General features: G+C 44.6%; 1 protein-coding gene across 1 annotated transcript in view; it reads left to right on the top strand.

Moving 5' to 3' along the window:
- Positions 1-1,415: 1,415 nt before the first annotated feature.
- The window catches only part of LOC128706543 (mitogen-activated protein kinase kinase kinase 1), a 629,143-nt gene continuing 618,773 nt past the window's right edge, over positions 1,416-11,785 (top strand). The window contains exon 1 of the mRNA XM_070089965.1: positions 1,416-2,088. Within this exon, the coding sequence (XP_069946066.1) occupies positions 1,525-2,088 (564 nt within the window). The 5' untranslated portion in view covers positions 1,416-1,524. The remainder of the gene's footprint in view (positions 2,089-11,785) is intronic.

The following is an 11,785-nucleotide window of genomic DNA, read 5'->3' as shown; positions in this document are numbered from 1 at the left end:
ATATTATCCATTTTGTTCTACATTTAGGAAATTATTTAAAAAATTTCCACAACCTACATAGCTGGTGGCCTGGTGGTTAACGCTCTCGCTTCACACGGTGAGGGCCTGGGTTCGATTCCCAGCCAGAGTAGAAACATTGGACGTGTTTCTTTCCACCTGTTGTCTATGTTCCCCATCAGTAAAATGGGTACTTGGGTGTTAGTCGACTGGTGTGGGTCGCATCCTGGGACACTGACCTAAGGAGGCCTGGTCACAGACCGGGCCGCGGGGGCGTTGACCCCCGGAACTCTCTCCAGAAACCTCCAGTTATCCTGAAGTTTCCGTGTCTAGCTGCTATTATTACTGCAAGTTTAGCGTTAATTTTGACACATTTTTTTGTTTCTAACATTTTACACTAGGTAACTGGTAACTAGGTAACTAGGTAACTAGGTAACTGCTGCATTACATATAATAGAAAGAAGTTGCTTCCGTAAGAAAAGATAAGAAACAAGATTTTGTTTGGATATTTAGCCCAGGGGAGAGTTAGTCCCTATAAAGTCAGGGTTGTCATCAGGGACTGTCTGTTTTATTTCCACTAAGGTCCTTTAAGCCTCTCCCCCAGGCTGCGACCCACAACAGGTCGACTAACGCCCAGGTACTAACTTACTGCTAGGTGAAGAGGGACAGCAGTGTAGGGTAACATGCCCAACGTTTCACTCAGGAAAAATTTAAGAATAGTACAAAATAAGACACTGATATTTTTTGAGTTGTGCTAAGTAATTTATACATGTTACTAGGTAGGACAATTGTGATTCACCTAAAATATGCAACTGAACGTACATAAATTACAGAGTTACTTAAAAAAATACTAAATGTAAAGTTAGCACTGTCATAATGATGGGCGTCATATATGTGAGCTGCTGCATTTCTTGTTGAGTCGAGTTCTCAATAGGTGGTGGGTGGCGTAAGCAAGCAAGCAGCAAGCAGCAAGCAGCAAGCAGCAAGCAATGAGCCAGATTGCAGACATTCCCAAACTCCTCACGTGATAAACTCAGCGTCACCATCTCCTTCAACTCACTACACAGAAAGTAAAGCTCCGACGATGAAATACACCAAGTTATACAAGATCATGATTCCTGTGGGTCACTTTAGTGACCATCCCGGCGTAATAATGTCTGATTACGGTGTAGCAGTGCCATGTTGCCTGGTGAATAAATGGTTAAGTTGTATAGTAGAAACGTGGCAGCGGTGTAGGATCTGCCATCCACGACGTGCCGTTGTCAGCCGTATGGCAGGAACAAGACCTAACTCACCCCCAGCCCACAGCCCTCCTACCCTCTGTTTCTGCATGTGACGTGTGGTGAGTCCAAATAAGTGTCCTGTGGAGTAAACCTTGGTGGGAAGCTTGTGGGAGTGATGTTTGACTTAGAGAAGAGATGGTGGGTGAAGCTGGAAGGACGGCAGCGTCGCACCGCGTGAGGGGCCCGGACCCTAGAGCTCAGTTGGGTGAGAGCCGCCAGTGAGAGTGGGTCCCTATGTCACGTTATGTCGGCTTACGCCGCTAACTCGCGGCTGGCCAATAGCTTTTCAGTGCAGACTCATACTACTACTCGGTCTCCGCCTATAGAGACCGGTATTCTAGGAGATAACAGTGCATTTAGTGGAAAAAGAGATGGTAGTGTAGCGGCGCGCGACCCCTTGGCCCCACCATGTAACGGAGGCAGGCCCAGCGCGCCCCCTTGTAGTGCAACAACTGCTAACAGTGCCAAAAGTGTAAGTCCGTCTAGTGTAATTAGTGCCAGTGATTACACAGTGAGCAAAAATGCCCACTCAAGCGCTACAGCAACACACCATAGCAATGATAACGCGGTTACCTCGAATTTTAAACCCAAGGATGCCCAGAACAGTGAGGGCTGTGGTAGTGGTAGTGGGAGTGTGAATGTGTTGCACAGTGCAAGAACTCACAACTTGAGCAGTTTGGGAGAGCGTTCCTCCCCTGCCAGTGTGAGGAGGAGTGGAGACAACACCAGACAGAGCAGGATGGACACTACCACCTTCAGGCTGCGTCTCAGGAAGGGAGGTGAAGGAGTAACTAAAAAGGGACCCTTGGTAAGCCATCATGATTTTTTTATTTCATGAACTCTTAATACACCATCCTTGTATATTTCAAGGACCCTTGATACACTATACTTCCTTATTTATTTCACGGACTTTGATACACCATAGCTATAATTTCATGACCCCTTCATAAATAACACTTCATACACTTCATTATTTATTTTGTAAACTTTTAATATACCACAGACAGTATCTTATTTATTTCAGGAACCCTTGATAAGCCATATTTGTTTCAGAAACGCTTTATAAACCTCTCTTCCTTATTCCTGCCTTCCGGATGAACATTTTCTTAAAAATTAGTTAATGTGGGCAGGACATGCACTGCTTGCTGCCCTCCTAATATTTTCTTATGCGCTCAACTGTAAAATTTATCGTAAGTTAGTTCGCGGTTTACGTTGTTTACATACACATCAAAACGGTTTTAGTATCTACAAATTAACCATTGTTCACTGTAGATCATTCATTTATATATCATGACAACTTTTATGTATCATGACCAACTTATGTATTGTGACCAATTTATGTATCGTGTCAGTTTGGGTATCGTAGTAATTTTGTGTGTCGCGACCAATTTAATCCGCACCAAAGAACTAAATGTAATATTAATAGTTGTTTCAAGAGTCCCAGTGAAATATGTCTGACCTTCCTGGGTTATCCTAGGTAATCTACACATATGCTGATATGTATGATAGTTTATGTAACTATATTTATGTCTGCCTATAACTGAATAAAGTTACTAATCCATGGAAAAGCGTGAATGGAAGATAATGAAGTTTGATCCAAGGAACAGGAATTTAGTTCCAATTTCTTGGAACAAGAGCTCTTCACCGGCATCAAAACACTCTGCTGATGCCTTGTCTGGGAATTATGTCACACGTACACGCCCAACACTCACTACATATTGTCATGATGGCGTCGCATTTATGAAGGAAACTGCAGTATAACTTTGTTTTATGCCGCTTTTTTTAAATAATTAGTTGGTAAGTCTCATCATGGCAAATAAAAACTAATTATTACTGTTTAGGAAACTCAGCATAGGTTTCATACTCTAGGAAGATTTTTACACTAACGCCGGAAGTTCAACAGATGAAAATTACCTTAACATTGTGGCTCATTTCCCCCGGGGTTCCTAGATGGTCCCCCTGGGATGCCACCATAACAATCCACTAATTACAGAGTATATATTTACTGGTAGGAAGCACAGTATATATAACCACGTGAACTGTTAACCTATCCACCGTAACTATTTTTAAGAATTAAAAAAATATTTTTATTCTCTCATTTAATGCTGAGGCTTGCAGTAACATGGTTACAGATAGCTTTATAATTAACGAGGTCCTGTTCTCCCAATATTTATCAGTAGTCTTTAATCAAATCGAGTATAAGAGGAATTACCCACAAGCGGCCTTCAGGAGGCAAATTTATTAAAATTAATGCGAGCTCCCTGTAGTCAGTTTCACGGTTCACCACCCTCACGACCCAATGTTACTATGCCTCCTACTTGCCAATCTGATTGACCAAGCCATTAGTGTCAGTCTTACGCAGATCAGCGTAAGCACTAACAGTCCGGCTGATCAGTTCTGACTTGAGGTACTTAATAAGTTCTCTCTTGAAGACAGCCAGGGATCTGTTGATACTTCCCTTATGCACGAGGGATGTTGAAGAGTTGATTCCCTTACAGTTATTTGAACTGCCTCTCAGTGTATTCATCGAGCTCCTACTGTTCATTGGCGGTAATATAAACCATGTGCCTAGCCTTTAGTTCTCGTGCTGATCTCTGTCCAGATTTGGAATCAGTCCAGCACCAGCAGTCTGAATGTTCATGAGAGTGAACCCAGGAGCCATCACAAGATAGCAAGTAGTACTAGTAAAGTGCTGTCATGACTGCACTGGCCTCTTAAAGTTTGTCCGTTCCATTATCCCCCTGGAAACTTTGAACCTCCTGGAACAGCTGTAGCGGAGCCCATGTGTAAGACTGGTAAAAATAAAATAGCAGGAGATTGGGCTAATATGAGCAGGCTCTTCCTGTATAATAGACAACGCGTACTCCTGCATTCACATAACAGTATTTAATTTTAGCCGCCTGATTTTGAAATTCATGCTGAAATATTGTCTGCGATGGTTTTAACGTTTATGTGACCGTTTAGTGTACCAGAAGTCCTAGTATGTTTTCAATTTCCATGAAGAGCAAGAATACATGACGAAATATTGCTAGTTCCATCATCCTCGTACAAAGTAAGAATACACTGTTAATTCACCCAAGAGATGCATTAAAAGTCAATCTCAGTAAGCCTGAGGAATGACATTAAACAACAGACCATTGTCGATGTCCCACAGTGTGTCTGTCTTTGTCTCTTATCGAATTAAATGTTCATAACTCACACGAAATTTGTATTGTAAAGAGACCAATTAAAAAAACTATATCGCAACTGAGGTTGTTAAAAAAATTTGAATAGGCAAAGAACTGGATCATGTTTTACTGAACTTGTAATATCTTCAAACTCAGAAGAACTAAACTTTAACACTCAGTTATTCCTTGCAGTGGGTGTAGTTTCCGACTGCAGTATATAGATAGATACCTGGGTGTAGAAAACCACGCTGCAGAGCAGGCTCATATTAGAGCATTGTTTCACTCTTGATAAAGTTGTAAACAGAGAGAAGCATCCTAACAAAAATTTATGATGCTGCAACTTATCTCTTTGTCAGTGGTCGACAGTATGCCAAGTTGATCCAAGTACTTGAAAACCATTCTTATGTAAGTAGCGTTGTCCTTAGATAAGGTTGGGCTGTAAACTGTGCTGAGGTGGGATAACTGCTCTTAGGCTGTAAATGAGCTTAAGCAAAGTAATTGCTCTTAGCCAGTAAATGAGTTGAGATAGGATTACTCATCTTAAATAGTAAATACGCTGAGTTATCATAATCGCTCTTAGCCTACAAATGAGCTGAGGTGGGATAACTGCTCTTAGACTAAATTGTCTGAGGTAGGATAACTGCTAATAGGTTAAATAAACTGAAGTAAGATAACTAATTTTAGACTGTAAATAAGTTGAGGCAATATAACAGCTTTTATCTTGCAAATGAGCTGAAATAGGATAACTGCTCTTTGTAAATGGGCTGAGGCAGGATAACCGCTCTTAGGCTGTAAATGAGCTGAGGTGGAATAACTTCTCATAACCTGTAAATTCAACATTGTAAATAAAAAAATCCTTTATATAATAAATTGTTTTGTTTGTGCCGCTCATGCTTTTCCCAAGTATTCTTTTCCAAACAACTGCTTTTGAATCCCAGACAGTCTATAAATTCAAGGGCCACGAGCAGCGATAGCTTAGCTGATCAGGTGGTCACTATACAAGCTCAATCTCAGGCCGGGCTACCAGAATTGAACTCGGAACCGGTCACATATATCTGAGGTAAGGGTAATTGCGGGATGCGGTCTACAGTTGTAATCAGATAAGTTTATCGAAGCCCTACTAGTGAAGCAAGGAGTGTATACTTTACATCTGAAATATTATTCAGCTCTAATAAACAAGCTAATCTACGTGGGGTAAACGTTGAAAGATATTTGACTACAGTGTACTATACAGTAAGTCGAAACACCATGACGAAAAACTCAATAGTGAAGAACAGGAGTTCTTCACCATTCTCCTTTGTATGAACTGATGAAGCCACTGTGGCGAAACGTTTCCTCCTTAAAGATACCCAAGCGTTGCACATGTGTCTAATTTATCAACTTGTCTGTTCTCTGAACCATTCATCTACAAGATTTTCTGATTTCACTCTTGAAGGTACTCACTAAGCAAGTGTAGAGTAAAGCCAGAGATTACCAGCGCTTGTAGCTGTCGTGACTCGGGAAATCGTAATAGCATGAATGCAAACGAATCAAAGAACGAGTGGGGACTTGCCTGTGGTTTTTACCAGTGGCTCAGTGATGCCACACCCGCTCAGTGACACTAACAATGCCCAGTGGCTCAGTGATGCCATACCCGCTCAGTGACCCTAACAGTGTCTAGTGGCTCAGTGATGCCACACCCGCTCAGTGACCCTAACAGTGTCCAGTGGCTCAGTGATGTCACACTCGCTCAGTGACCCCAACAGTGTCTTGTGGCTCAGTGATGCTACACCCACTCAGTGACCCTAACAGTGTCTAGTGGCTCAGTGATGTCACACCCGCTCAGTGACCCTAACAGGGTCCAGTGGCTCAGTGATGCCACACCCGCTCAATGGCCCTAACAGTGACTAGTGGCTCAGTGATGCCACACCCGCTCAGTGACCCTAAGTGTCCAGTGGCTCAGTGATGTCACACCAGCTCAGTGACCCCAATAGTGTCCAGTGGCTCAGTGATGTCACACCCTCTCAGTGACCCCAGTTACAGTGGCTCAGTGATGCCACACCCGCTCAGTGACCCTAACAGTGTCCAGTGGCTCAGTGATGCCACACCCTCTCAGTGACCCCAACAGTGTCCAGTGGCTCAGTGATGCCACACCCTCTCAGTGACCCCAACAGTGTCCAGGGGCTCAGTGATGCCACACCCTCTCAGTGACCCCAACAGTGTCCAGTGCAACACAGCTGATCTTGGATTCATCCAGTGTCACGTAGTGGAGAGCTTCATCCAGTGGATGTTGCCAGGTAGTGGAGAGTCATCCAGTGGATAGTGCCAGGTAGTGGAGAGTCATCCAGTGGATAGTGCCAGGTAGTGGAGAGTCATCCAGTGGATAGTGCCAGGTAGTGGAGAGTCATCCAGTGGATAGTGCCAGGTAGTGGAGAGTCATCCAGTGGATAGTGCCAGGTAGTGGAGAGTTTCATCCAGTGGATAGTGCCAGGTAGTGGAGAGTTTCATCCAGTGGATAATGCCAGGTTACCTGGAGGTTATTCCGGGGATCAACGCCCCCGCGGCCCGGTCCATGACCAGGCCTCCCGATGGATCAGGGTCTGATCAACTTGGCTGTTACTGCTGGCCGCACGCAGTCCAACGTACGAGCCACAGCCCGGCTGATCCGGCACTGACTTTAGCTATCTGTCCAGCTCTCTCTTGAAGGCAGCCAGGGGTTTATTGGCAATTCCCCTAATGCTTGATGGGAGGCTGTTGAACAGTCTTGGGCCCCGGACACTTACGGTGTTTTCCCTTATTGTACCAATGGCGCCCCTACTTTTTATTGGGGGTATTTTGCATCGCCTGCCCAGTCTTTTACTTTCGTAGGGAATGATTTCTGTGTGCAGATTTGGGACCATTCCTTCCAAGATTTTCCAAGCGTAGATTATAATATATCTCTCCTGCGTTCCAACGAGTACAAGTCAAGTGCTTCCAAGGGTTCCCAGTAGTTAAGGTGCTTGACAGAACTTATACGTGCAGTAAAGGATCTCTGTACACTCTCTAGATCTGCGATTTCACCTGCTTTGAATGGAGATGTTAATGTACAGCAGTATTCCAGCCTAGAGAGAACAAGTGATTTGAAAAAGATCATCATTGGCTTGGCATCTCTCATTTTGAACGTTCTCATTATCCATCCTCTCATTTTCTTTGCACGTGCGATCGTGGCACTGTTGTGATCCTTGAAAGTGAGATCCTCAGACATTACTACTCCCAGGTCCCTTACATTGTTTTTCCGCTCTGTTGTATGGCCAGATTCTGTAGTATACTCTGTTCTAGTTATTATCTCCTCCAGTTTTCCATAACGAAGTAGTTGGAATTTGTCCTCATTGAACATCATATTGTTTACCGTTGCCCACTGGAAAACTTTGTTTATATCTTCTTGGAGGTTAACCGCGTCCTCAGCAGATGACAGCCTCATGCAAATCCTAGTATCCGCAAAGGATGATACGGTGCTGTGATGTATATCTCTGTCTATGTCTGATATGAGGATAAGGAATAAGATGGGGGCTAGTACTGTGCCTTGTGGAACAGAGCTCTTCGCTATGGCAGCCTCCGATTTAACTCTGTTGACCATTACTCTTTGTGTTCGATTTGTTAGGAAGTTGAAGATCCATCTCCCCACTTTCCCAGTTATTCCTTTAACACGTATTTTATGGGCTATTACGCCATGATCGCATTTGTCAAATGCTTTTGCAAAGTCTGTGTATATTACATCTGCATTCTGATTTTCTTCCAGTGCATCCAAGGTCATATCATAGTGATCCAGTAGTTGTGAGAGGCAGGAGCGACCTGCCCTGAACCCATGTTGTCCTGGATTGTGCAGATTTTGGGAATCCAGGTGATTTGCAATCCTGCTTCTTAGCACTCTTTCAAAGATTTTTATGATGTGGGACGTCAGAGCTATTGGTCTATAGTTCTTAGCTAATGCTTTGCTGCCGCCTTTATGGAGTGGGGCTATATCCGTATATCAGGTAGTGGAGAGCTTGATCCAGTGGATGGTGCCAGGTAGTGGAGAGCTTGATCCAGTGGATGGTGCCAGGTAGTGGAGAGCTTGATCCAGTGGATGGTGCCAGGTAGTGGAGAGCTTGATCCAGTGGATGGTGCCAGGTAGTGGAGAGCTTGATCCAGTGGATGGTGCCAGGTAGTGGAGAGCTTGATCCAGTGGATGGTGCCAGGTAGTGGAGAGCTTGATCCAGTGGATGGTGCCAGGTAGTGGAGAGCTTGATCCAGTGGATGGTGCCAGGTAGTGGAGAGCTTGATCCAGTGGATGGTGCCAGTAGTGGATTGATCCAGTGGATGGTACCAGGTAGTGGAGAGCTTGATCCAGTGGATGGTGCCAGGTAGTGGAGAGCTTGATCCAGTGGATGGTGCCAGGTAGTGGAGAGCTTGATCCAGTGGATGGTGCCAGGTAGTGGAGAGCTTGATCCAGTGGATGGTGCCAGGTAGTGGAGAGCTTGATCCAGTGGATGGTGCCAGGTAGTGGAGAGCTTGATCCAGTGGATGGTGCCAGGTAGTGGAGAGCTTGATCCAGTGGATGGTGCCAGGTAGTGGAGAGCTTGATCCAGTGGATGGTGCCAGGTAGTGGAGAGCTTGATCCAGTGGATGGTGCCAGGTAGTGGAGAGCTTGATCCAGTGGATGGTGCCAGGTAGTGGAGAGCTTGATCCAGTGGATGGTGCCAGGTAGTGGAGAGCTTGATCCAGTGGATGGTGCCAGGTAGTGGAGAGCTTGATCCAGTGGATGGTGCCAGGTAGTGGAGAGCTTGATCCAGTGGATGGTGCCAGGTAGTGGAGAGCTTGATCCAGTGGATGGTGCCAGGTAGTGGAGAGCTTGATCCAGTGGATGGTGCCAGGTAGTGGAGAGCTTGATCCAGTGGATGGTGCCAGGTAGTGGAGAGCTTGATCCAGTGGATGGTGCCAGGTAGTGGAGAGCTTGATCCAGTGGATGGTGCCAGGTAGTGGAGAGCTTGATCCAGTGGATGGTGCCAGGTAGTGGAGAGCTTGATCCAGTGGATGGTGCCAGGTAGTGGAGAGCTTGATCCAGTGGATGGTGCCAGGTAGTGGAGAGCTTGATCCAGTGGATGGTGCCAGGTAGTGGAGAGCTTGATCCAGTGGATGGTGCCAGGTAGTGGAGAGCTTGATCCAGTGGATGGTGCCAGGTAGTGGAGAGCTTGATCCAGTGGATGGTGCCAGGTAGTGGAGAGCTTGATCCAGTGGATGGTGCCAGGTAGTGGAGAGCTTGATCCAGTGGATGGTACCAGGTAGTGGAGAGCTTGATCCAGTGGTGCCAAGTGGATAGTAGTGGAGAGCTTGATCCAGTGGATGGTCCAGTGGATGGTGCCAGGTAGTGGAGAGCTTGAGTAGCCAGTGAGGTAGTGGAGAGCAGTAATGACAATGCTGAGTTATGATCAGCAGTGACAGTAATGACAATGCTGAGTTATGGTCAGCAGTGACAGTAATGACAATGCTGAGTTATGATCAGCAGTGACAGTAATGACAATGCTGAGTTATGGTCAGCAGTGACAGTAATGACAATGCTGAGTTATGGTCAGCAGTGACAGTAATGACAATGCTGAGTTATGGTCAGCAGTGACAGTAATGACAATGCTGAGTTATGAACAACAGTGACAGTAATGACAATGCTGAGTTATGATCAGCAGTGACAGTAATGACAATGCTGAGTTATGATCAGCATTGACAGTAATGACAACGCTGAGTTATGATCAGCAGTGACAGTAATGACAATGCTGAGTTATGAACAGCAGTGACAGTAATGACAATGCTGAGTTATGAACAGCAGTGACAGTAATGACAATGCTGAGTTATGATCAACAGTGACAGCAATGACAATGCTGAGTTATGATCAGCAGTGACAGCAATGCCAATGCTGAGTTATGATCAGCAGTGACAGTAATGACAATGCTGAGTTATGATCAGCAGTGACAGTAATGACAATGCTGAGTTATGAACAGCAGTGACAGCAATGACAATGCTGAGTTATGATCAGCAGTGACAGCAATGCCAATGCTGAGTTATGATCAGCAGTGACAGTAATGACAATGCTGAGTTATGAACAGCAGTGACAGTAATGCTGAGTTATGATCAGCAGTGACAATGCAGTAATGACAATGCTGAGTTATGACAGTAATGACAATGTCAGCAGTGACAGTAATAACAGCAGTGACAGTAATGACAATGCTGAGTTATGATCAGCAGTGACAGTAATGACAACGCTGAGTTATGGTCAGCAGTGACAGTAATAACAACACTGAGTTATAATCAGCAGTGACATAGTCTCGCCTCGCTGGCTACCATTAACATTTAGTTACACATGTGAATTTAAAAGCTAAAACAGGTTAATAGAGTCAGCTTACTTATAAAGAGTCACTATACAGTGCGGTTTTTTGCCCATGCTGTTGAAAGTGCACCCAAAATTAAATAGCTTGTTAAAAAGCCTTTTATAGTACGAGCTATTTAATTATGGGTGCATTTTTTCAGTTGTATTTCGAAAAAAAATCGCCTTGTGTACCTGGAGTAGACCTGGATGGTGTTCCGGGGGTCAACGCCCCTTGGCCCCGGTCCATAACCAGTCTTCGCAGGGCCTGATTAACCAGGCTGTTACTGCCGGACGTATGTAGAGGAGTTTTACAGGTTTATTTACAAACCAACAGTTATTTTTTACAGACTTAAAAGTTGTGATCTCAGTTCATTTACAAGCTAAAATGATCCTACCTCAGCTTATTTGTCGGCTAAGGTTTGTTATCCTGCATCGGCTCATTTGCGGGATAAGAACTGTTATCCCATCTCGGCTATCACCTAGGTACCTATTTTACAGCTGCTAGGCGAACAGTGGTAACGAGTCTTAGGAGTTACCCGTCACTTGTACATGCCCGAGGTTGAACCAGGGTCCCCTCCGGTTGTGAGCTAAAGTCGCTACCGCTGAGCTAGGAGCCACCTGACAGTCTTATATAACGTTACATTTACCTTGCGCCTCAGATGTGTCCATTAATTAATGCTGTGCTGGGCAGAGTTGGCAGGAAACTTTGCATTGAGCACCATTACATTATTGTAATTAACATAATTACATCATTATAACATTCTTCCAGCAGGTGTGAAGTTTTCTGACACGTTAGATTTTTTTGGTCTAAGAGACAGCAACCTTCCAGATGAGTATGAAATAGAATTCTTTAAGGTGCTGTCAGGGTTGCTGATCTTTTCTTTGGATCCCTTGTAGTCAATATACAACACCTTTACTTTCCTATCCGTCTCCTCATAGTTCTAAATCCTGTAATATTCCCTTTCCATCCTAGGAGACCTTGT

The sequence above is a fragment of the Cherax quadricarinatus genome, chromosome 3, assembly GCF_038502225.1.
Source record: "Cherax quadricarinatus isolate ZL_2023a chromosome 3, ASM3850222v1, whole genome shotgun sequence".
NCBI classification, from domain to species: domain Eukaryota; kingdom Metazoa; phylum Arthropoda; class Malacostraca; order Decapoda; family Parastacidae; genus Cherax; species Cherax quadricarinatus.
Note: the sequence above shows the minus strand (reverse complement) of the source record. Positions and strands in the feature narration are given on the sequence as shown.